The sequence below is a fragment of the Barbus barbus genome (genome assembly GCF_936440315.1).
Source record: "Barbus barbus genome assembly, chromosome: 27".
In the NCBI taxonomy this organism is placed as follows: Eukaryota; Metazoa; Chordata; class Actinopteri; order Cypriniformes; family Cyprinidae; genus Barbus; species Barbus barbus.
In genome coordinates, this window is record NC_136755.1 from 25,575,800 (window position 1) to 25,603,421 (window position 27,622).

A 27,622-nucleotide genomic window follows, 5' to 3' on the forward strand; every position below is an offset into this window, starting at 1 on the left:
GTTTTTTTTCATACCTGAGTCATTATTGACTAATGTGAAAAGACAGTAGCTATTCCAATGGGATACAGGAAGCAGTTTTATCAGTGCTAGTAAGGGGTCGAGGTGTCAGTCCCAGTCGCCCCACAAACATGACGTGTTTTTGTATGTTTCTCAGAAGTGCCTGAGCTTCTTCGGAGCTGCGGGCAGAATTCACGATCCTATTAACATTACTGATTTTATTGACATGAATGTCAATATCAAAAATATTTTTTCATGATTTGTTTCCTTATTAAAGCCTTAAATTGGCAAGGAAATTATTAATAGTTTGCCTGTGTTGACATGTTTTACTGCCTTTGGACAGCTTTTGTAGCATGCAAGCTTTTATTTTTCAGTCAAGTATTCAAATATGTATGAGTGCATAAAATGTATGAGATATTGCATTGCCATAATTAAGCATGGCATTTGATAAAACTATCAATTTAATGTAAGTGAAAAAAAAAAAACGAGCCATATTTTTGGAAGAACCATCACTTTGCTAAAAATAATATTTGTTGCATGACACAAGACTCAACAGCAACAATCATGGTAATCATAATAATGTCTTAATATTCTTGATCGTCTCATGTCTTGTGTTCTTTAAAACACAAACAACATCAAACATCTTCTGATTGGTTCTAAATCTAATGTCATCATTTTTGTATTAAAATGTTTAAATTTGCAATTCTTATTGCATTCTTCTTGGTAAAGTCTAATATTGTATTCATTTAAACTGTAGAAATATTTTGACACTTTAGGTTATTTGTCTTTTTTAATGAAGACGTGTGTGGCACTATCAATAGCCCTTGATCAATTTTTAGATTTATAGCCTTTTATTTGGCTTCTGCCTCAATTGATTTGTAAGGCATACAGGTCCTTTGAATGAGCATATATATGCTTTCAGTTCTTTGACAAAGGACTCATCATCTGTCTATTTAGTTTCTTGTTATTAGCCTCGGTTTATAGCACAGTCGAACTGGGGATAACCCCCGTCCCTTGGGTGGAAAGGAGAGAATGTCATGCACCACTAAAAGACAACACAAAACACACACACTATACTGCATCTACCTCATCTATTATACACAGCTATTGCCTGTTTTTTTGGTTTTACAGCCACAATTTTTTCATTAAATGGCCTCTGGAGAAATGCACATTAATTGGTGTTGTTAGACATGATGCAAAATTGAATCCAATGTTTATTTTTAGCCATAATTAAGGTAGAATTTAATAAAATGATCACTTTAATGTGGTTAACTAACTACGTTTTGCAAAAACTATAACTTTTCTAGGAATAATTTTGGTTGCATGGCACGATTCAAAAGCAAAACTCATATGTCACCTCTTTATAATATCTTTCCCTTTTTTCAGATTTTCTAAAGTTCTCTCTCAGTTTCACGATGGATTGCACATCATTTAGTGTTGCTAGACATGATGCAAGACTGAATACAGTGCCTCATATATTTTCTATCCCAGAATATGGCATTGTATATCGAAATAATCTATGAGTTAGAGCGGGAATGCGATTTACTTCCACTTTGGAAATATAATCAGATTTTCCACCACTTCTCATGTTTGTCAACAGAAACTAATGCAGTATTATGAGGCTAAAGGAGGTTACTGTCTAATGCTGTAAGGACTTCTGATGCCTGTGGCCAGTGGCCATCCTCAGCACAGATGGGCCAACGGCAGGGAAGCAAGATTATGACATTTCTGCATTACCCCCGCACCTGATTTTACACCGCATTATCCCGAGAAAACCCGACACAGATTCGGATGCATGTTTCCGAGAGCCGGTCGTATCTACTGGCGAAGGTCCTGGTCACCTGCTTGGAAGGGGATACTTTTTTTAAACGTCCTTTTCCAGTGACAACTTATTCGGCATCATTCCGGCCTCCCCTCCCCCAGCGCTCCCTCTCTCCCTGTGGAGGTCTGTCTCTCTCCCCATCCCCCTCTGATTGCACTTTCCTGACCCTCCCCCTACAGCTGCACACTTATTCCTCTTGATTCTCCCTGACGCACACTCGTACACGCTCGCTTTCGCATCCTAAGCATACTCACTATTGCTACATCCCTGCCAAGGGCTTTTTTCCAATCGCAGTGTGGGTAAATAAATCAAAGTATCAAAAAACTGAAACTGACACACATTCATTCCAAGGAAAGCACCACTTGAGCAATTCAGTGTGTTTTTGAAACGTATGAATGTGGGAAATTGATCTGTCAAATTTTTAAAATAAATAAATACAAAAACAGTTACAAGATGCATATTTCATGTACATTTTAAAAAGTATTTCCAGCCTGAAGTTTATTACAATTATTGTTATTATTATCAATGACCTATAGCCACATTTGATAGCACATTTTTAAGAACATGACATGATGCAAATTTAATTATTTTTAGCCATATTTAAGCTAGAATTTCATAAAATGATCAATTTAATGTGATAATATCATTAGCTATATCAAATATAAAACAAATCATGTTTTGCAAGAATTATCACTTTGCTAGGAATAGTATTGGTTGCATGGCACGTGATTCAATAGCAACAATCACGCTAATTAAATCTTATCATCTCTTTATAATATCAAAGTTCTTGAATCTTATGAATGTGGGAAATTTATCTGTCAGAATGTTTTTGAATTAAATAAAAATAAATCACAAGGCACATTTCATGCACATTTTAAAAAGTAATATTTTATTATTATTATTTATTTTTTACATTAGATACATATTTAAGAACATGACATGATGCAAAATGTAATCAGGTAATTATTTTTAGCCATGTTTAAGCTAGAATTTAATAAAATGATCAATTTAATGTAATTAAATATGTTTTGCAAGAATTATCACTAGGAATAGTATTGGTTGCATGGCACATGATTCAGCAGCAACAATCATGCTAATTAAATCTTGTCATCTCTATATAATTCATATGAATTGGCAACTTGTAAAATACGTACGATTTAGCAAAAATCGTATGAATTTGTACAAGTGAGTTCGTACGAATTAGCCACCTCGTAAAATATGTACAAATTGCCATGAGATCGGGCTGGATCCTTCAGAAATCATTCTAATATGCTGATTTGCTGCTTATTTATTATTATTACTTAAAATAAAAAAAATTGCAAGAGGCATATTTCATGCACATCTAAAAAGTAATTAATTTCAAATAACTATAGCAGTGTTTGATACCACATATTTAAGGGGAACGGGAAAGTGGTGTGTGGCCAAATATGGTGACCCATACTCAAAATTTGTGCTCTGCATTTAACAGTAGTGAACATACACCCGGAGCAGTGGGCAGCCAATGCTGCGGTGCCCAGGGAGCAGTTGGGGGTTCGGTGCCTTGCTCAAGGTATTGAGGGTGGAGAGAGTGTTGGTTATTCACTCCTCCCACCTACAATCCCTGCCAGACCTGAGACTCGAACCCACGACCTTCAGATTACAAGTCCAACTCTCTATCCATTAGGCCATGACTGCCTTTAAAAATAACCTCACAGCATTTTTAAGAGTTATCATTGCTGAAGCTTTTATATTATTTATTAAACAGCAGTATCAGCATTAGAGTAATTTTAAGATACTTGGTGACGTATTAAAGCAGCGCATGCATGTACAGCTAAATGCATAAATGGCTAAATCGTGTTTGCATGTGTGTTTGTATTCCAATCACTGTGTGAGTACGACTACGCCTGCAGTGTATTGTGAGGACAGTTTTATTGCAGGGACAATGTCACGTCCTCTCTGCTGCACACCACCCACCAGTCCTTAACACCACCAATAAAACGACTAAAACAAAATGGCTTCCTGTCTAGTTATGGTACAGCTGGTTGGCAAAATATACCATTAACACCAGCAAGTCAGAAAACACAAATAGTTCTCTGTATTGATTTCATTTTTGGTAATTGTACACCAGGTGGGATATAAATTCAGGGTCGCTAAATCTCATGTGATACACCCAGTCTTGCAGAATCAGCTCAGTTAGATGGTAACCAGCTGTGACAACAAAGTCAACAAATTTCATTTTACCTTGACAGCATAAAAGGGAGGCCCTGAATAATTTAAAGGTAAATATCAGGGTAGGATCTGGATTCATATACTCTATGCTACTGTAGCTCAAACGGTCAAATCATGGGTTTGTTTCCAGAGAAAGGAATGAACTCTGAAAGTAATGTAAGTCACTTTGAATAAAAGCATCTGCCAAATGCATAAATGTAAGTTGTTCATCTGAGACTTTCTATGTAGGCGAGTCAATTACCTGATCTAACTACCTCCTGAGGTTCCTGGTGAAATAGGGCAACAGGGTGCCACTGGGATTTCTCACAATCTGATTCAGAAATCTTAGTAAAAAAAAAGTCCTACAAAATGCACAGACACAGTTAGTGAAAATGTATTTCTACCGGCTTATGTTGCATTTTGGATGCTTGTTTTCTCGTTTTTCCCACTGCATGCTTGTCTTGTTTGTAACTGGTTGACAATGAGATTCTTGTTGGTAAAATTTAAAAAGCTTGGTGGGAAGACCAGTATAATTAAAATTAAATAATAATTAATAATAATATTAAAAATAATAATAATTTTATGTATTATTAAATAAAAACAACATAGCTATGCTGGTTAACCAGTAAGAGCAGCTTCAAACTTCATAACTATAAATTTTTCAGTTTGTGTTTATTGAAGTGAAGTGAAGTGAAGTGAAGTGAAGTAACATACGGCCAAGTATGGTGACCCATACTCGGAATTCGTGCTCTGCATTTAACCCATCCAACGTGCACACACACACACACCGTGAACACACACCCGAAGCAGTGGGCAGCCATTTATGCTTGGGGTTCAGTTGGAGGTTCGGTGCCTTGCTCAAGGTAAAATTAGAGATCGACTGATATATCGATTTATCAAGATTTTTCCCAATATTTAAGCATTTTACCATAATCGGTTTCCTAATATCGGATTCGCCGATAAACGCCACCATCTTGTGGGTGTTTTAAGAATTGGGCGCAGGATCGCCATTGCAGCGCGTCTGAGGGGAGACGAGACAACAACAACGGCGTGCACAGGTACTTGATTTGCTGTAGTTAGTAAACTTTATTTAACATAACAGCCATTAATGCACAAATTAGATGTATTACGTAAATGCCTGATATGTAGTTTATGCAACTTGTCTCTAAGAAATAAGATAAATAAGCTAATCTGTCAAGCCCTGTCCCAATAAAGACGTAACTTTGCCTGAATTAAATAACGCAGCTATGAATTAGCGCATGTTGGAAACAAAAGCGCTGAATTTAATTCTCTCTCTGTTGTCTATATGCTCATCATTAGTCTCATGAAGCCGCTTTCATATTGCTGTTCACTCAGCGGGTTGATGCTCAAGAAATGCTCCAGCACGGGTACCGTATGTAATTTTTAAAAAATATTCACTTTTTTGAAGCACCCTAAATTGTATTAACACTTACTATATAACCATTATTTCACTTGTAAACATCTAAATAAATACAACTCTATGGAAATTAATTATATCTCCGCAATCGATCGCAGTTTGAGTATAGTTCTGTATAAATGTAGTGATAAACCGCGCTGTCAGCAGCATAATTTAGAACTAGGGATGCACAATATTATTGGACTGATATCGGAATCGGCCGATAATGGCTTTAAATGTAAATATCGGCATTGGCCCGATATGAAATATTATGTCGATATGTCTTGCCGATAAGTGGAATACATTAACTCACATGTGCTCAGGGTGTGCTAGCGATTAGATCACATCAGCATTGTGGCTCATTCTTGAAGCAAAGTGTTGTCTGAATGATGATTATTGCATTTAATCAGTGAAAGCACCTACAGCACGTGCAGCAGCAGCAGTGTCAGCCTCCCCTGGGTCCTAAAGCCCATTCGGTAAGGAGTTTTAATCTGTAGGGGGTGCTGGTGGCCTACACAAATAACATTTAGACTGTGTTTCTGATTAAATAAAGCAGTAATTTATGTCATAAAATAATGTGTATGTTTTGATTTAAAAGTCTGAAGCTAGCTTACATGAAAAAAAATGACAAACATGACACTTGTAAATTAAATAATTTTATATATACTGAATTATTCATTGTGTAATATGTTTTATTTTAAAATAAATCATAAGCTCTAAAAGACTTTTGCTTTAGACCATCAACAAATGTTAATCTTAAAACAAAATGTTTGGGTTAACGCTGCATCTTTCTGGGGAAAAAAATGCAGTGATTGATATATAGTTTATTTATAGTTATTTTCAAAGCTTCGGCGTTCTATCAAAAAACCTTCATTATCGTTTATTTAATTCTAACAAATAAGTTCTTATTAAAAACTAACCAAAATTTTTAATATTTTGCTTATAATTTCAGCACAGGAGAGACTTGGTGTTGTTTCCAAACAAAAGGAAATATGTGACCCGTGCTGGCAAAATGAGTCGGAATGCGCACAGACTAATTTTGAGCTATACAGTCAAAAGAAGTGAAAAAATGTCAGTTTTGGTCAAATTTGAGGTTTTCACAAAAATTAGTTCATTAAGCCCTCTTCTAGCAATCCCAATGCTCCAAATAGTAATTAAACATTTAAATTATCTTTATTCGTACGTTTTCTGAGAGGAGTACCTTTTTCACTGCTCGCTTCTGGACGACTGCTGCTGTTTCTCACCACAAGTTGTAGGTCTATTGTTGCAAAGTGCAGCATTACAGCTTTGTGAATATTCATATCGAATTCTCCATGACACGAGTCCAGTGAAACCAGTGAAATATGATTTTTAAACCAATGCTGATGAAAACAAAACGATCGCGCTGACTGACATTTGCAAAGTGTGTGCCTTTCTGCGAGCGCGTGATCTCCCTTATAAAGTACATTATTGCGAAATATGTCTTAACGAGATTCACACAATCATAATCTGTTATGTCTTTCATGAACGTTTAGTTAATAGTTGGGGGAAAATCTGATGTGTGACATTATATTTGATCCATGCATTACAGTAGGTCTTAATATAGATCTGTCTCAATGTTAATCATACATTAAAAGAAAAGACGGAATCACTCGCTGCTCTTGATTAAACTAGGCTACTAGGATATTGTGATTAATAATATAGTAATTATTATTAAGAAAAGAATTGGAGGAAAATATGCAATGCTGCTTGGTGATTTTGCTTTGGATTTTGCTTAGCTTGTCCGATTCCAACAAGTCATATATCATTTTGAAGGTATTTTAATGGAGAATGTGAAAATATAAAGACCTTATTTTGTGAAAATTGCTCATTCCGACTCATTTTGCCAGCACGGGTCACATATATCGGTATAGGTATCGGTATCGGTCAAAATGAGTTGAAAAAATATCGCCATATCGGATATCGGCAAAATCCAATATCGTGCATCCTTATTTTGAACGACAAAAAATATAACATGCCAGTTGAGAAATGCAATAAAATACAATGTTTGTTATATTTAAATATTCCAGAGAATATTATTCAGTGAATTAACATTATCCAGTGAATTATTCTTCACTCTTTAGCCTATTAAACAGCTTATAACTAAATCTGTAGTTAAAAATGAAGTTGATATGACTCCTGTTCCTTATTTATTTTCTCCATTTGAAAACATTAGACATTCTACATTTATTTTGCTTACAGCAAGTATTAGTCTTGCTGCTGATGCTTGTTATAAATAAAATGTTTTTTATTGCTGTAATATGAAGATTAAATTTAACATGAAAGACCGCTAATTCTCAGAACATTTTTTTTTAAGGTGACTGAAAGGAGGAAAAACCAAAGTGAAGTATGGACTTACTTCACACAGTCATTTATTTACTTTATAACAGTAAATAAATATTGGTTCTGCATATCGGTTATCGGGCACATAAACATGCAAATAATTGGTATCGATTATAAAAAATCAATATCGGTCGATCACTAGATAAAATGTACCTTGCCTGGAATGTGACTTGCTTTAGATAAAAGCATCTGCAAATGCAAAAATATAAGTGTTAAAACACAGGTCGAGAAAGCACAATGGGTTCATATCCAACTAGGTCAAATCAAATGGTTAGCAGTTTGACTCAACAAATGTCTTTAGACATGGCTGTACTATTCAAAATAACTCATGTGCAGCAATATCTCTGCATACTTTGTCTCCATATGCTGAAACATCAGCATGTAATTATCCACTTCTCTCCAGTGATAGGTAGATGATGTTGGAGCATGTTTTTATATGTTGGCTGGTGCACATGCTGATCATAATACAATGCGCTCATTCTTAGCTTGCATCCCAAATCACTGCAGGTTCCTATTTTCAGCATATGTATATTAAAGTGTATGCTGATGGTTGAGGTGTTCCTTAGTATCTTTTGCTGTAATATTTTGTCCCTATTTAGCTTGCATACCGCATTGAAGAGGTTCTTAGCTGGTGGGCTGTCTGACGGGTTTGGTGACAGCAGAAGGGAAAAAACATGCTAAACTATATAATTATGCATAGTTAGGATAAAAATAGGCTTATTAACTTTTAACAGGAGAAGAAGCTTCCAATATCTTTTCTCATCGATGTCAAAGGCTATGGAAATTGCGAAAATATGGGATTTAGAGCACAAATACCTCTTTTAATTGGTAGAATCTAGTCAATTTAGACAGATGTCAACTTATACAGGAGGACAGGTCAAATAAAATATTATCCAAAATGCATTTAAGATGCCTTGCTGTAGTTTATGCATTTACAGACAAGCTACTTTTTTATTCAGTCTTTGTGATGTAAATAATTTAGCATATTGGTGAGCCTACACAGTTCATGGTAATCTACATACTAGTCAAATTAGACATTATGAAGAAGTGTTTCAGGTCACTCACAATCTTGATTAATTGTGTTTGTTACAGTTACAAGGTCTTTGAAAATACCAAAATAAAACCGTCATGTAGTATTGCAAGTATGTAGTTTCCCCTCACAGCTGTGCTTGTGTTTTCTCTCTCTGTGGCCTGTGCAAGTATAGGACTAATTAAAATCATTTAACCTCAAATAAACATTTCAAGTCCATGTATTTATTTCTTTGTTAAGTAGCCGTGTAACAAGCGGGGTAATGTACATTCAGACGGTCATTATCACAAAACAAACCCTCTCAGGGTGGTACAAGCCCAGATCCTGATCACCCCGTCTGGGTTTATTTTGCGATAATGACCCTCTTATTGCATAATATCCCTTACTTAAAACCAATCTCAGATGTTTGCCGTGCACTCAAATAGACTATAATGACCTTTGGTTGCTTATGCTGTAGTTTTGCAGAGAATCTGTCATAAGGCTGGCAGTGAATAGATGTGACATATCCCCGAGCATACAGTGGTGCTCTTTTTTAAAAAGACAATGTATAATGTGAAAAAGATGACTTTCAAGGTTCTTTGCATAACTATATATAATAGTACATATCTATATTTTGGATTGCAGAGAAGGAAATACATCCTACTTGAACCATAAAGGACATTTGTTTTGTGGATTTTGAGGAAAGTGTCTCTCTGCATGGATGATGTGATCTGCCCTTCATTCTAACAGTTCCCATAGCATTCCTGCAAAGCAAGAATACAAGAACTGATACTCTGAATATTGTTGCTATTGACAAAATGGAGAAATGTCGAAATAATCAGCCATGAAAGGCTGGTAATGGGTTCACATGTCCTTGATATGAATCTGTTCCTCACGGTCCAAAATAGATAGCAGAATGCATTTCATAGAAAGATGTGTTTTTAAAAACAGAACTATTTTAGGGTGACACACCAGCTTGTGAAACGCCCAAAAAACAGCATGAGATGCAACACAATGGCCAAATGCAACAGCATGCTGTCAGCACACTAACTATAGCAGTACTGCTGAAAATATCAGACTATAAACTTACATAAATTCAAAAGTTTAGGATTAGTAAGATTGTTTTTTAAAGAAATTACGTTCAGCAAGGAGGCATTAAATTGATCAAAAGTGACAGTAAAGATATAATGTTACAAAAGATTTCAAGTAGATGCTGTTCTTTTTAACTTCCTGTTCATAAAAGAATCCTGAAAAATGCATCACAGTTTCCACAAAATATTAGCAGGACAACTGTTTTCAGCATTAGTAATAATAATAAATCTGCAGTAAATCAGCATATTGGAATGATTTCTGAAGGATCATGTGACACTGAAGACTGGAGTAATGATGCTAAAAATTCCGTTTTGTATCACAGGTATAAATTAAATTACAATTAAAAATTAAATTAAAATACATTAAAATAGGACAGGTATTTTAGTATAACAGTATAACAGTATTTTAAATTTTAACAATATTTCTTATTTTTATTGTTTTTAGTGTATTTTTTTTAGGAATGCATTTTGTTTTTTATAAATTCAGCCTTATTGAGCATAGTGAGATTAGCCTTAGTGAGATTTCTTTTTAACATTTTTTGAAAAATCTTACTGATATATTTATATAAGTGTGTGGCAATATCCCCATGAAGAAACAAGTTTTTTGAAAATATAAAAGTGTAGAAGGTTTTCTGGAAGGGGTAGGTTGGTGTAGGGTGATATAAAATACAGTTTTGTATAAAATCCATTACAGCAATGGAGAGTCCCCGTAAAACATGTAAGCCCAACGTGTGTGTGTGTGTGTGTGTTATATAAAATCTGGAAAAACCTAAAGAAACTGAGTAGTCAGTTGTTCGATGACTAATAAAGGCATCCATAATCTTCATATCAAATGAATCCGGAACTACTTAATTAAAAGCCTATATAAATCTCCATTCTGTTGAAGTCATTTCCAGGCTGACATATTTTAAGGAAGCACCAACTATATTTCAAAAACAATTCTCTAAAATGTATCCCCTTGTTTGAGCAGAGAATCCCTTCTTGTCATTCAACAGCAAAAGAGATGAAAGCAGATATTAATTGTTTATTGCTGTCCCACTGTGACCCTTGTCTAACATCGTAGGAGATTTATTGTCTCCAAACTCTACCCCCAGACCTTATCTGTCCTCGCCAGCTTTGTAGACACGGAACGTGTCTTCCAAAAAAAAAAAGGCACCAACATTTGCAGGATCCTCCATCATCACCCACACACTAACTACACTGGTACGAGGCTTCAGTGCTACAATTAGGCACTTAAACTCAGAAATCCACCAGGCCTCTGCTCCTTCCTGAAATCTGTTGATATAGACCTTTTTTTTGAGAAGGTCATTAACGACTGAAACTGTGGTACCATAGACATAGAGTGCAGGGGACCAGCGGCAAAGCTACACCCTGTGAAACCAGATGCTGAGGGGGCAGGGAGGGCAGGGCTCGGGAAGGGAGCGGCCAGATAAGGAGAGAAGCAAGAGAGTAAACATTAGCACGGCCGCTTTCTGCTACTACTTCATTGTGCTTTGACATGCAATCCTCTTGTCATGGGGACATGCATAGAATCGGGGGGCTAAAACAGAAACGGGCAGCTAAAATGCTGAATCAATAAGCAATTGTCAGTAAGCTAAAAGCATGGGACATTTCACGTTTGCTCGTGGGGGAAGGGACTTTATTGCCATTATCTGATAATGGGAGAGTGAAAATAGCCTCTGCATGAATTAAAGGACGTTAGTTGCAGATAGGCAGGCTGAACCATCCATCACTTGGCTGGCAGACAGTTATGTCTAGCATAGCACTGCTGTAGAAATATCTACTAATAAAAACATTAATTTCAAGAAATAAACAGTTATCAATCACCTACATATATTCTTGTAAATTGATGTCAACCAAGTCAATGCCAGAGCACGAAATAAACCTTCTTGCTCACCCACCTCATTTTTCCCCCCAGTTCATATAAAATAAAGCATTTAAATATTTTATATTATTTAGATTTTTTGGGAAACCAGTTTATGTTGACGCTCTAGCAGTAATATTGTAGTTTCTACTTCTACTATAGTTTTAGTTTCAAACAAAAGTAACCCTAAAGAGCTTTTTATGCTTTTTCTAGCATTTACATGTCATGCAAACCACATCACATATTTAAAGCTAATTAAATTTAAGCCACCTTTATGACGTCTCCTGTACATATGACTGTCACAATATGCCCCCAGGTGGCAGTCATAAGGAACTTGTTCGTGAAAATGTTGTGTTTATTTTTTTGACTCAGCTTTAGCATTTACCCACTACTGAACATAGTTGCTGCTTCCGAAATCAATTAATTCCCTATTATATAGTATGCAAAAAACAATACGCCAAAAGAGTATGATGTGAATGAGAATTCGTAGTATTAAAAAAAAACAGTAGGCGAAAAGTTCCTGAGTGACCTAGAACTTTCTCCAGGATTCTGAAATGTGGATTCAGTGGACACTTTACAATCCCATGAGGCCACAGGAGTTGTCACGGCACGGTAAGGGAACACACCGTGTAAACAGGGATCTGGGTTCAAACGCAGGTCTTTATTAACTGGCAGACAAAGTAGAAACCAAAACGGAAACAAACAGATATTAGAATCTGAAAACAGGCTAAAAACAGAAACAGGGATATGACACAAATACGGTAACTTGCTTGCATCATTCCACATATAAACAACTAATTATCCAGACCAGAGAGGCGTGGGGAAGGAGTATAAATAGCCATCAGGATGGGCAACAGTTGTGTGTGTGTGAGTAGGTGCACAGGTGTGTGGAGTTGAGGTAAAGGAGTCCGGGAGGATGGGCGATGGCGACCTCTGGTGGTGAGAGGGAGAAACACAGGGCCCGGACCCCTGACAGAACCCCTCCTCTAAGGAACGGCTTCCAGACGTTCCACCAAAAACCCCAAAGGTTCAGGAGGGAGGTGATGGCAGGCCAGGCCCATGTAGCAGAAGAAGGCCTGGTGACAGAAGTAGACAAGGGTGCCAGGATGGTACCAGTAGAGCAGGAGGCCAGGACGGATAGGGTTGGTTAAAACAGGGAGGGTCGGGAGGCTCCGGGACCCTGGCAGATGACCAGGGAGGGACAGGGCAAAGTTCAAGAGCTGGCACTGCCGCCTCTGGGAAATAGTGAGCGGACACCGCCGCCTCGGGTGTTTTGTGAGTGGACACCACCGCCTCGGGAGGATCGTGAGTGGGCACTGCCGCCTCGGGAGCTTTGTGAGCGGGCTCCACCGCTTCGGGAAAGCCTAAAGGGAGCTCCGCCGCCTCGGAGGAAACATCAGCGGATTCCCCTGCTTCGGGAAGGCCTGAAGCGAGCTCCGCTGCCTCGAAGGAAACCTCAGCGGGATTCACCGCTTCGGGAAGGATGGCAACGAGCATCGCTGCCTCAGGGGAACTGTGAGCGGACACCGCAACTTCGGGAGATCTGTGAGCGGACACCGCTGCCTCGAAGGAAATGTGAGTGGGAACCACTCCCTCGGGAGGATCGTGAACGGGCACCGCCGCCTCGGGAGGAATGCAAACGGGCACTGCCGCCCCGGGAGAACCGCGAGCGGACATGGTCGCCTCGGGAGGAATGTGAACAGGCACTGCCGCCTCTGGAGGATCGTGAGTGGGCACCGCCGCCTCGGAAAGAACATGAGCGGGCACCGTCGCCTCGGGAGGAACATGAGCGGGCACCGCTGCCCCGGGAGAACCGCGAGCGGACATGGTCGCCTCGGGAGGAACGTGAGCAGGCACCGCCGCCTCGGAGGAACTGTGAGCGGACACCACCGCCTTGGAAGGAACATGAGCGGACAACTTCACGCTCACTGACCTCAGTGGAGGGTCCTGCACGCTGCATATCAGCCCGGGACGGCACAGGGACGGCCATGAGGTTCTGGGAACAGCTGACATGACCTCTGAAGTCTCCTGGATTGCCGCTTCGAGAGAACTGTGAGCAGGCTCCGCAGCTAACTCCACCCTGAAGGATGAGCCTCTCAAGTACAGAGCCCGATTTATATATTCCTCCAGTGACTCCTCAGGGTGCCAATAAGGCATAAGAGACTTGAAGGGCTCGGCTAGGCCTCCCCAGAAAAAGACCATGAGGCAGGTATTTTCCGTAGCCGACTGGCGAGCCACTCCCACGATGTCCCTGGCGTAATCCTCGATGTTCCTGTCCCCCTGTTGGACGTTGAGGAACTTCCCTGCTGGACCCATTTTTGGCTGTATTATTCTGTCACAGCGCGGTAAGGGAACACACCATGTAAACAGGGATCTGGGTTCAAATGCAGGTCTTTATTAACTTAAAGGCAGACAAAGTAGAAACCAAAACGGAAACAAACACAGATATCAGAATCTGAAAACAGGCTCAAAACAGAAACAGGGATATGACACAAATACAGCAACTTGCTTGCATCAGTCCACATATAGACAACTAATAATCCAGACCAGAGAGGCGTGGAGAAGGAGTATAAATAGCCATCAGGATGGGCAACAGCTGTGTGTGTGTGAGTAGGTGCACAGGTGTGTGGAGTTAAGGTAAAGGAGTCCGGGAGGATGGGCGATGGCGACCTCTGGTGGTGAGAGGGAGAAACACAAGGCCCAGACCCCTGACAAGGAGAGGATTTATGAATGGCAGTAAAGCGATGCAACTAACTTTGGTAGGTCTCGTGACAGTAATAACTTGGCAGATGTAGTATAGCTGAATTTCATGCATACTACCCATATGCACACTATATAAAGCGTACTCTTAATGGATGTGAAGTAAGTGCAAATTCAAATATAGTACCTACTCAGTACGTCTATTACATACATTACTTTTGGAAGGAACATATAATGTCTAAGGCTACAGTGTTAAACAGAATAAATAATTATTTTTGACTTCTTTATTTATATTTGTCTGCTTTACAAAAATAGCAGGTGCTAAAGATGACGATACAGTATCTTTACCGCGCAAGTTGAGCGAATCTGAAGTTCGAAACAAATCAGATCTGAAAATGTTGCATTGAGAACTACCAAAAACTCTCAAAAAGAAATGCATGACTTCCTGTCTACAGTCTTGCATTTGTCGTAAATATTTGTTCTATGAAAAGCAAGCATTTGGGAAACCTGTTTCAAAAAACTCAAATGTATTATATTTTAGATGCCTTGTCTTTTTCATGTGCTCTCTGGTTTATTCATAATTATCCATTTTACAGACAAAGCAGGTGATTTTGCAGGTGAATGACTTTAGACAAATAGCATCGCTGTTTTTACTTTGCACTTAAAGTTTTGATTGGAATACATCACATCTGATCGAACCATTGCTGAAATAGCAAAAACTAAAATATATAAACTATATAAATAAATATAAATGTCATATAAAAATCTCAAAAGTACTTGTTTGCAATCATACTTTGAATTTTTTTGGTATTTGTAATAATTTTCATGAAATTTTTGACAATTGCCCAATAATTTCTGACCCGGCACAACAGTATCAAAAGAAATGATATTAGAAACAAGTTATTGACTGCATTGAAGCAGGACGTTTTACATTCATTCAAATTGATAAATCAACAAATCAATCAGACAAGGCACCACCAATTTAGGAACCGCAGTTGTGGTCTTCTTGACCAATAAAATCCCTAGTCCTCTAAGTCGGAGACTAAAACAAGACAGAATACAAATGCATTGGAGACCGAGACAAGAACAAGACCTTCAAAAAATCTCCTCGAGTCTCAAGACCAAGACTCTTCCAGTTAACACGATTCAATCTCAGTCTCCTGACTGTCTCTATAATATATGTTTTCTCTCTGGAAATAGCCATTTCATTGGATGGGAAGCAGTTTGCTTCAAATGAAGAGCTATTAGTTCCCAGAAAGGGTACAGAGGTTGGGAGGCGGGATGGCCTTTATGGCTACACACAGGAGAACGTCCTCTTCTGCTCAGCGTGGATTGGCCATACAGCTAATCTGAGATGGCCCTCCAGCAATCCCCAATTCTCATACCAATATGTGAACACAATCAAACCATCTTTTAAATGTGACACCGTGTGCTCATCTGAAAACATGTGATTTGCATTAGTTTATTAGGCTGCCCTACTTTATCCTATATGTGAAATGGAGAAGCTGTCTGGATGCATTGAATATGGTTTTTCTTTTAAAGCCCAACTGCTGAGGAGCAGCATGGCATATGTTTTTGGGCAATTATTACCGTGTTCTTGGGTGATATATATTGAGTAATGCCACCAAAAACAGCAACAAAGAATGATTAAAACTGATGTTTTTTGAGCAATTTTGTATGTCTCATATTGCTGTCTATTTAAGATGAATCACTTATGTTGTTGTATTCCTCATTTGTAAGTCGCTGTGAATAAAAGCATCGGCTAAACAAATTCATGTAAATGTAAATTATTTTATGATAATATATGCATTCGCATAATATTTTCCTTTTTACTGTATAGGTATGATGTGCAAGATTTGTGATTTTATTATCTCTCTCTGTGCTCATCCAACATTATTAAAAACTAATTTTCCATCTACTTGAAGGTTTTTTTTGGGGGGGGGGGGGGGGGGGGGGGGGGTTGTTTGCATTGAGATTATCAAGACATTTAAGTGTTGTGTTTGTTTTTGTCACAGGCTAAGGACAGTGACGATGATGAGGAAGTCGTTCATGTCGACCGAGACCACTTTATGGATGAATTTTTTGAACAGGTAAACTTTATCTCAAGGAAAATATCATCATATTCAGTTACTATTTATGCAGATGCAGATGATTTCATTTGCTCATCCGGTTTTGTTCATATCAGCTGTCAATTTTCCAATTCAACTTAAATATGGAATGCACTAAATGACTTTTGAAATTTGAACAGATTTTAAAACACTAGGCATCATACACTTGTCAACTTTGTAAATGTTACAGAGAAAAAAACTGGGCATCGTATACTAAACGACTGGAGATCACACTCTACCAGACTTTCAAGTCGTACCAGACACAACAAATTCACACAGAAACATAAGCTTTGAAAACATGTGTTCTCAAAATATTAAATGTTTGATATACTCTGACTGGATGTACTCATAGTCTGAAGCTAAAAATCAAAGTCTGTGCCCATCAAACGCTGTGTGATTTTCTGCAAAATCTGTCAACTCTGAATGCAGACTGGCTCTGACTTTTTAGCAACTAGCGTTGGCTCGTCTAGACTGCAAATTCTGGCAAAAATCTGTACAAAAGATGTGTATTCCAGCCTTTACATACTCAAACTGTAATATAATTTGTAATGAAAACAGTTGAAGTAAATCCAAGTAGATTCTAAATATTTAAAGCTAAGAAATAAAACTAAAGAAAGCTCTTCTGAAAAATAATCAAGGCATGGTTTCCATACCAGCATGATACTTACTGATTTTTATGCAGTTCATACTGTAATGCAGTTTAGTTTCTGCATGCATGCTTACTAAAAATGAACATTAAAATCAAATTACTTTCTACAGCTAACATTTCATGCGACAATATATAATATGGTATCTGTAATATAGGAAGTATTATTAAAATGATAAAATATTTTATAGTTGATTAATTTATAGCTGAATTTTAATAAATAAATACTAATATATTAAATTGTTCCACATTATTTAAGATGCTTAAATTATTGTCTTATCACAGAGCATGACAATATGCAATTACATAGTCATTTAGATTTGGTCCTATTTGCAAATGTCAGTGTATTGATGCATTATTTAACGCATGTTCTCCTGACAGGTGGAGGAGATCCGTGGCTGTATTGAAAAGCTGTCAGAGGATGTAGAACAGGTCAAGAAGCAGCACAGTGCCATCCTAGCAGCACCCAACCCTGATGAAAGTGAGTTCCACCCATCAGCACACAGTTTTATTGAAAATGCCATCTCAGTGTATGCACTACATCTATGAAAAAGCATTTAATGTGGTTTAAAAATGAACATTCTGCCTAGAAGGTAGTTCCTTTTAAGGACACTAATGTACTGTATGCGACTCCTCATCAGTGAGACGGTCAGGCATGCAATAAAAAAAAATTGTGCAAATTAGATATGTTTTACCTCCCCTATACCCATCCATTCGCACACAGAAATACACCACGCGGACACATGTTTGTGAATGCGTATCTTTATCTCAAGGCAAGATGACAAATTTTTACATTAGCAATCACCTCCACCCACGTCTTCCAACATTAACAGTGATGCACTGGATATATTTGCCTTGTCTACTATACTGTTCGCCCTTAAAGGGATAGCTCACTCAAAGATAAATAATTTACTCACCTTCTTGACATAAATGTAACTACTTGTGTGCTGTATCTAAAATCTTTCCATGGGGAAAACCTAAGTTGAATAAATGAATAAATTCAAAGTCATATGGACTATTTTATGTGCAGAAGGTGAGTAAATGAACAATTTTTACTTTTCAGTAAACTATGCTTTTAAAGAAATAGTTCACCCAGAAATGAACATTTGCTGAAAATGCACTCACGTTCAGACCATCAAAGATGTAGATGAGTTTGTTTCTTAGAACAGATTTGGAGAAATTTAGCATTTCATCACTTGCTCAACAATGGATCCTCTGCAGTGAATGGGTGCCGTCAGAATGAGAGTCCAAACAGTTGATAAAAACATCACAATAATCCACACATAATCCACTCCAGTCCATCAATTAATATCTTCTGAAAGCAAAAAACTGTGTGTTTGTAAGAAACTAATCCATCAATGCATTTTAACTTTACAAAATCCACCAAAAAATTTGTTTAGAACTGGTTTTGCTTGTAGACGGTGCTTGATCTATGCATATTTCTCCCCTGATTCAGACAAGACAACGTTTTTACTGGAGAAAATGTTATCATGGATAGAGGACTCATACTTTTGGATTTGTTTTTTACAAACACACAGCTGTCTACTTCACAAGACATTAACTGATGGACTGGAATTTGGATTACTTGTGGATTATTGTGATGTTTTTATCAGTTGATTGGACTCTCATTCTGACAGCACCCATTCTATGGAAGCAGAATAATGCCAATAGTTTTTGAAACATAAAGCATGCTGAATTCCACAAATCGAAAAAATGTTAAATGCATTGCAATTAACAGTGCTTGCATTTTAATGCCTTGTATTTCCAGGGCTTGCATTTTTAGGTCCTGAAATTGAACATAGTTGTTTATTTAAACTGTGAATATTTCAATTCTAAATATTTCACACACATTTTCATAATTAATAATTAAATAATTCATATTCACCTTACAGAATTCACTTCCAAAATATTTAATCTGTTTAAAAATGCGATGTATAATATTCGACAGGCAAATTTCGGTCATTTTATTTCACTTTCCGAATTCGCTGCCACAAATTCAGTGGTTAAAATTCGGCAGAAAATTCGGCGTTGCACATCCGGGACCCGCAGGAATAGCAGTAGAGCACCGATGCATGATCTCCAGCTGATGTCAGCCGCTCACCAGCAGGTGGCGCAATCGGCTGTTGATGAAGGCCATTCATTCACAAAAACTGATTTGCAGAAATGGAGCAAGTGCTAAGTAGAAGTTTTGATGATTTTTTAATTCTTTATTTCGGTTGCTTAGTTTCTGTAACTTTGTATCATGGCTTGTGTGACTGTGCTGTAATACTGGGGTTCCCCGTCACACTCCAGCATTCCCCGATGACACGTAACCGCCTCAGTGATATATAACTAATACAGTGATACAAGACTTCAGATCTCAGAACACTTTACTGATGATTATGCCAACTATATACAGACAAGCAGATGTGGAATATGAACTAACGCGCAAGGTTTCACGCTGTTTCCCTCAGAAATCGGTTAAAGAAAACGCGTAGCAATGACAGCTATTATTAGGCTTGTTTGAGATCAAAGGCAGATATCGCGTTATTCTCACTCATCTGCTGTGCTGCTGATAAACGTGATATAATTTCAGTTCTGTTGTTTTTATATGCATATAAATATGATGAACAAGACACTCAAAGTGCTTGCTATTTAATCCCATACGAAAGAAAGGCGTATTTATCATCCATTTCTACTTTAATACAAATGTTTATAGAAATATGACAACAATAACATCTCACACAGAGATCGCACTGTCATAGTGTTTGGGAATATTCAAGAATAATTTAAAATACACAATCACAAGAAATCAGATAAAAAAAATAAAACTAAAACATTTTAGCAGAGAACGCAGCATCATAGTTGTGTGAACAAATGAGCTGTGTCTCAGTCAGTCGTTTCCCATCATGCTTTAGAGCACAGTCTGTGGAGAGCAATCCGACAGCCGCCTTCAGCATGACATCAGAACAAGGCAGAGTAACTCGGACACTTTTTATTTATTTATTTTAAAATGTGTTTATGGTAACTATTATTTATTTGTTTTTCTCTTTATAGTTCTTTTTTTGTTATTACTATTATTTAGGCATTTACTGTTTTGTATTCTGGCTGTGTATGTATTTTATTGCTTTGACTATTTCCCCTGTGAATGTTATATGTTTAATAATAATTAATTCATTAATTAATAATTAATTAATTTAATAAAAAAGTAAAGAGTGTAAAGACTCCACCCGGGCAGGGACACCGGCAAGGGATAGTAGTATCGCTTTTTATTTAATTTTTTCATTTATATGTTTATTATTGAAATGTTGTTATATGCATGTCAATTTTATTTAATTTCTTTATTTTCTTAAATATGTGGGTATATAGTATTTATAGAGTTGTAACTTTTTAGTTTTAGTTACTTTTTCTTATTTGTAAGTCGCTTTGGACAAAAGCGTCTGCTAAATGGCAAAAGTAAAGTAAGTAATAATAAAAAAATAAAAATAGACACTTTTCTAACCAGCATGCATCTCGTGGTGATCAATGGTGATGCAGATTTTGCTCATCTCAAACAAGCCTATTAAAAGACCAAACTCAGATCTTACTGATCATGCAAACAGATGAGCATATGAACGCAAGCTACTGAACGCGCAAAACCACGGGTTAATTTCCCATAAAGAAAACACTTAATGTGGTTTGTTGCCTCAGTGATGATTAAATTCAGCATATAATTAATCAAATTTGTTACTGTATATTATGTACATTTAAGCAGATGAGCCTAGAATATAAGTCCCACAACCAACAAGTTACACCAAACTTTTTTTCTCCCACAGAAAACCAAGCGCGGTAGTTTTAGGTTTGATATTCGCCTAGGCTGCTTTAGGGACCGTCTGCACATTTATCTCACAGTACAAAACTAAGTAATAATTTATTTAATTTAAATGTAATTATTACATTTCAATAATTTATTCAAATTATTATTTATTCAAATTTATTACAGTAAATGAATAATTTACTCAAACTGACTAAATAAATATTGCAAGTATCTCACCTTAGACAATACTTTCCTTAAGTATGTACACTACACAAATATTTAAGAAAAAATTACAGTAATTCACCAAAATGTAATTTTCCTGCTCCAAATGTTGTATGTTACTAGTAACCAGACTGACTTACTACAGTTGAAATTTTCCCAACATCTTCCTCACTGTACATGCAGCATATAATTATTCTTAAGAAATTACTGTAATTCACAAAGCTTTTTTTTCTCCAAAGTTTGTAGTACATTCCTAGTGACTAGACTGATTTACTATAGGTGAAATTTTGCTAATACCTCGCTTAATGTACATAAAGTACATCGATATTTTATACTACAACCTTTGGAACATGAACAATTCCTTTTTTGGGTTCTTACTGATTTTTTTTGTTTTTGTTTTAAATAATTGTAAATTGTACATACTAGGGATGCAACAATACAGTTAGCCTACGGTTCAATACATACCTCGGTTTTTTTAACACGGTTTTCGGTTCGGTTCTGATGGCTTGACACATAAGTGTTTTGTTATTCTATGCTTAGGCAATAGGAACAGTAAGAGGTTAAGGAGAAAAAAATAAAAACGATTTATTGCAATACTCCTTTATTTTACTTAAAAGCCAAGAAAAGTACACTAGTTCCTAGTGTATTGTATAATAAAAAAAAAAATTAACACTGAAATCTTAGAGCTGCTGGTAGCCCATGTACAAACTGGGGAACACATAAATTCCTACATTTTGAAAATAAACATACATGTGAAGTTAATAAACATAAACTGACCATTTCAAATAAACATATTTGTACTTCAGTAAACATAGATAAACCATCTTAATTAAACTTAACAGTACTCCAGTACAGTATCCTTCATTCAGAATGTAAAGTGCAATAGGTCACTTAGGTCAGCTATCTATTCCTGTATTTTGAGGTTCTTCTGTAAAAAGATAAGCCTGTCAACATTCTCTGCAGCAAGGCGAGAGCGTTTTGCACTTACAATGTCCCCGGCAGTGGAGAAAATTGTCTCGCTCGCAACAGAGGTTCCTGGGACACAAAGGTGTTGTTGTGCAGCTTTTGCTACATGGGGGAACTTGCATTTGTTTTCCACCACATGAATGGATCAGCATCCACATGAATACTGTCTGCCAACTTGTATGTGGTGACTTCCTCCTCAATAATCTGGGGAAATGGCCTACCCTGCTGTTCCTCAGTTTTGAAAAGCTCCCCAAATACCTCTGACATTGCTGTCTTCTTCATGGGAGGGGGAGAGGATGGATTGTCTTCCTTTGTGGAGGGCACAGGATTCTCCACTAGACCCTTTGCATCAAAGAGAATGATCCTTTAGTATAATTATTACACATATAAGCACACACAGCTCAGAACCACAACCATCTCCAGTGTAACATATGACAAATGTAAAATTATTTTGATCAGTGAAAAGGACACACGATATATAACAAACATCTAAATAGATAAAACAATCAAAATCACACATGATAAAAAAACAAAAAAATAATCAAATAGTACCTGCTGTTCATGCTCCAGAATTTCACGGATGATATTCCTGTAGAGTTTATCACGAGAATCTTCATCAAGGAAAGGCAGGGATTTAAACCTGAGGTCAAGGGCTGTGGCCATTTGGAGATAATCATGAAGAGTAGGGTCAGTGTAGCTCTTTGCCAGGTCATTTGTAATGGCTGCTTTGGCTTCTTTGACTGTTGCACTGTCCTGGTCTCCTGGTGACATGGATTTGAGAATCATCTCTTTCAGAGGAAGGATCATTGATATAGTGGGGGTTGTTTCACTGCTCATGAGAGTTGTCACTGTTTTCAGTGGTGTGAGGACCTGAATAAGTTCTTCTGCCAGTTTCTGTTCACTGTCATTCAACATGGTTATGTTCTTGACAGACAGCTTCAGATCTTTGTCCAGTAAGGCAGAATAGATGGCGGGCTGCTGTTCTGTGTATCTTTCTAGCATGTCATGTACTGTATTCCACCGAGTTGTGATATCATGAATTAACTTGTGTCTGGGCAAGTTTAACATCTCCTGCTTCACAGTCAAAACATGGTGGGCTTTGGTGCTTTTGTGAAAAAAAGTCACTATTTTTCTAACCCTCCCCAGGAGGCGGGACACTGTGTTGATTGACACTGCTTTCTTGGCTGCTAGGTTTACAACATGCGCAAAACAACCTATCTGTGGCCCCAGCCCATCAGCTTCATGGACTGCATTCACAATATTCAGAGCGTTATCTGTGGTTACCGGGAGTAACATATTTGGCCTCCTCAACTTCCACGTATTCACTGCTTGCATCAACTCTTCCGCCAAATGAGCGCTTGTATGATTTTCATACAGGGGACGGGTTTGGAGTACAGCGCTTTTCATTTCCCAATCCGACATGTAGTGAACAGTTACAGTGAGGTAACTCACGGTTGCCCGCGAGGTCCAACCATCTGTGGTCAGAGCAAGGCTCTGTCCTTTAGACAATTCGTACACAATATTGTTGCGTGTCTTTTCATAGAGGTCAGGAATTATCTCGGTGCTGAAAAAAGTGCGAGACAGTAGTCTGTAACGCGGATCGAGTGCTTTTATAAGATGACAAAAGCCCGCATCTCCAATCACCGAAAACGGCTGCAAATCTTTAGCAATGAACACCCCCACTGCCTTTGTTATTTTTATGTGTCTCTCAGAACCAGTTGGGTATGTTTGCTGGAAGGATTCAGCGAGGGATTGTTGTTTTTTGGAGGACTTTATTACCTTCTCTGCTATCCTGCCTTCAGACAGTGATATTGCTGGGTGATGGCGCCGCAGATGTGCAGTCATGTTGGAAGTATTTCCGTTTGAGTAGGCTATACGTGTAAAACAATGCTTGCACACAGTCATTTTTTTGTTCACCGTTTTTTCTTCCTCGGCATTATACTCAACGGCAAAATCGAAATGTCTCCACACCGCGGATTTGAAAGACGCCGGCGCTTCCTCGTACTGTTGCCTCACTTCACTGCCATGTTAAAGTGTGGAATGATGGTTAAGCGCCCCCTAACTTTAGAGCATAGTGATTGAATATTTACTCGCGGGAAGGAGTTTCCTCATCTCAGCTCGTAGACTTACAGGCACACACAAACAGTCAATTCGGAGAGAAATAAAACGCACATAAATTATTTAAACGTAAAACCGGAAAAAACGCAATTCACAAGCGCGTATTGAACCGTGGATGTCGTACCGAACGGTTCAATATTATATTGAGAATTGTGGCATCCCTAGTACATACAGTAAGGGAGATATTGGCAAAATGTCAACCCACTACAACCTGTGGAACATGAAAAACCCCTTATGTAGTTTTTTCAAAAAATATATTTGTGTACTGTTCATACCATAAGGGAGATATTGGCAAAATCTAACCTGTAGTAAGTCAGTTTTGTACCTAGCAACGTACTACTGTTGGAACATGAGAAAAAAAAAAATCTTTCCAGGGATTTTTTTTATATGTAAATAATTGTGTACTGTACATATATAAAAAGGGCGGTATTGGCACAATCTCATCTGTAGTAAATCACTATGAGCAATACAAGCTTTACAGTTTGAAAGCGTGTTATTTTAAATGTTAAGTCATTTTAATTTAAATACATTGGACGTTTTAACCCAGTCGGTGGAATTGTCAGACGGCCCCTTACGTGCGGTTTACATTTGCAGCAACAATACACCTAGGCGGTTTTGAACTCCTTTTTATGTCTATATAAAGTGGTTGCTTACTGTTAAAACTAATCGTGGTATTGATATATTTGTAGGACTGTCGACTCTATAGATCAGTGGTAAGGGAAAGCAACGAAAATGCAGCGCGTTGCGTTCTTCTGACCTCATCTGCTTGCCTGTATATAGTTGGCATAATCATCAGTAAAGTGTTCTGAGATCTGAGGTCTTGTATCACTGTATTAGTTATATATCACTGAGGCGGTTACGCGTCATTGGGGAATCCTGGAGTGTGACGGGGAACCCCAGTATTACAGCACAGTCACACAAGCCATGATACAACGTTACAGAAACTAAGCAACCGAAATAAAGAATTAAAAATCATCAAAACTTCTACTTAGCACTTGCTCCATTTCTGCAAATCAGTTTTTGTGAATGAATGGCCTTCATCAACAGCCGATTGCGCCACCTGCTGGTGAGCGGCTGACATCAGCTGGAGATCATGCATCGGTGCTCTACTGCTATTCCTGCGGGTCCCGGATGTGCAACGCCGAATTTTCTGCCGAATTTTAACCACTGAATTTGTGGCAGCGAATTCGGAAAGTGAAATAAAATGACCGAAATGTGCCTGTCGAATATTATACATCACATTTTTAAACAGACTGAATATTTTGGAAGTGAATTCTGTAAGGTGAATATGAATTATTTAATTTTTAATTATGAAAATGTGTGTGAAATATTTAGAATTGAAATATTCACAGTTTAAATAAACAACTATGTCCAATTTCAAGCCCTAAAAATGCAAGCCCTGGAAATACAAGGCATTAAAATGCAAGCACTGTTAATTGCAATGCATCTTTTTTTTCAATTTGTGGAATTCAGCATGCTTTATGTTTCAAAAACTATTGGCATTATTCCGCTTCCATACCAATCACTGCAGCGGATCCATTGGTGAGCAAGTGATGCAATGCTAAATTTCTCCAAATCTGTTTTGATAAATAAACAAACTCATCTACATCTTGAATAACCTGAGGTTGAGTTTTCATTTTTTGGGCCAACTATTTGCATTCAAACATGTACAACCCCTAAAATGTGAGCAAGTTATACATGCATACTGTCACGATGCAAGAAAGTTGTGAAAGTTGCAAAATCTATAAAGTATTTATCGCATTTGGAAAGCACCAGCTCCGTGACTTCACTGCAGCTGTGTGGCAAGATATATGAGCTCATTGGTGAGCCTATTCAAGCCTTTCTCCGATACCTTGCATTTGCGCCACCCACTCTACAAAAGAGGCACTGCCACCACATCACTTGAAGCGTTTGTTAGACACTGCCCACACACCTCATAGTGCACCAGCCCACACTGCATCTATAGAGACTGTTTCTTCAGTCCTCAAATGTTGCTTAAAAATTCCTGCTCACCTCATCTTTCCCCAGCAACAGTCTTCAGTTATGGCAAATGTCTATGAGTGTCCGAGTCATTCCAGTATTGTCTGTGACTAATGTGTGAGGTCATTCTGACAGAGCAGCTCTTTAGTGAGTGTGCATGTGCAGTAAGTCGACTGTCAAATCAGTCAAGTTACAATGGTATTTAATGAAGAAATGCTTCCGTTCAATCTGTTACTTGTATAGGTACTCAAATATTGCTTCTAAATTGATAAAAAGAAACGTGAAGTATATATTGTCGATGTTAAAATACGTTTATCTCACTTTTAAGCAGAGACCACCATAAGGTAATTCATGGCTGTTTTTGCTGAACAGCAACTGTGGCTAAACTAAATGCAAAGTCATTATTTTTGCAATTCCTTTTTGTGTCATAAATGACAAATGCTGTTCATATACCTTACTGAACCAAGTGTGCCCTCTGATCTGCCTGGCTTAGTTCAAGAAATCCACAGCCTACGAATGACTCAGCTGCTATAGATGAATCTTTAATAAATGACATCTAGTTGTGTCTGACAGTTTTGGTTCAGTTTCACACATTTGACTGCATGTGATTCACTTTGCATGCTTTCTTTGTTTCTGTTAAGTTGTTGCATGCATGCATAAGAACATTATTTTCTGTTGTTTTTTTCTGTTCTCTTTCTTTTGCTTTCCTCCCTGTCTGTTTTCACCATGCTGCATGAAGGATGAAGGGAACATGTAGAAGTTGAGTGTCTTGATATCTGTGTCAGTGTGAACCAGAAACCCGAGGAGAGATGGAGAACATATTAAATAAAGTCATTCTTAAAGTAACAGTGCACCCAAAATGAAAATGTCCTTATTATTTCCTCACCCTCATGTCGTCCAAGAAAAAATGCTGGGATTAGTTTCACAATTTAAAATTATTAAAATAAGTACTAATGTGTTGTTTCAACTTAAAGTAAGCCTTGCTTGACTTAACTAAAATTAACTTAAGTTAGATATTTAAGTTGTCTCAACAAATTTTAAGTTGGTATAACTCATTCCAGCAGCATTTTTTTACAGTGACAACAAAAGTGGATGGTGATTTATACACTCGTGCTCCAAAAATGACAAAATACTTTTTGGTTTTATAAATCACCATCTACTGTCTTTTTATGAAAAAGGATGCCCAGGCATTCTGCTAAAGATCTACTTTTGAGTTTCACAAAATTACACACGGCTAAACGACATGGGAGTAAATATATAAGATGAAATTGTCATTTATGGCTTTATATGTATAACATTGTTCTCCTTGTATTCTCCTTCAGTTCCAGTGTATGTAGTGTTTTGTGTGTTTTTGTTATT

At 37.6% G+C, this 27,622-nt stretch overlaps 1 protein-coding gene across 1 annotated transcript in view; it reads left to right on the top strand.

The window, feature by feature from the left end:
- LOC306847209 (syntaxin-1B) overlaps positions 1 to 27,622 on the top strand; it is a 55,959-nt gene that overhangs the window by 7,747 nt on the left and 20,590 nt on the right. Inside the window, exons 2-3 of the mRNA XM_079381032.1 lie at positions 16,464 to 16,538; positions 17,584 to 17,683. Of these exons, the coding sequence (XP_079237158.1) occupies positions 16,464 to 16,538; positions 17,584 to 17,683 (175 nt within the window). The remainder of the gene's footprint in view (positions 1 to 16,463; positions 16,539 to 17,583; positions 17,684 to 27,622) is intronic.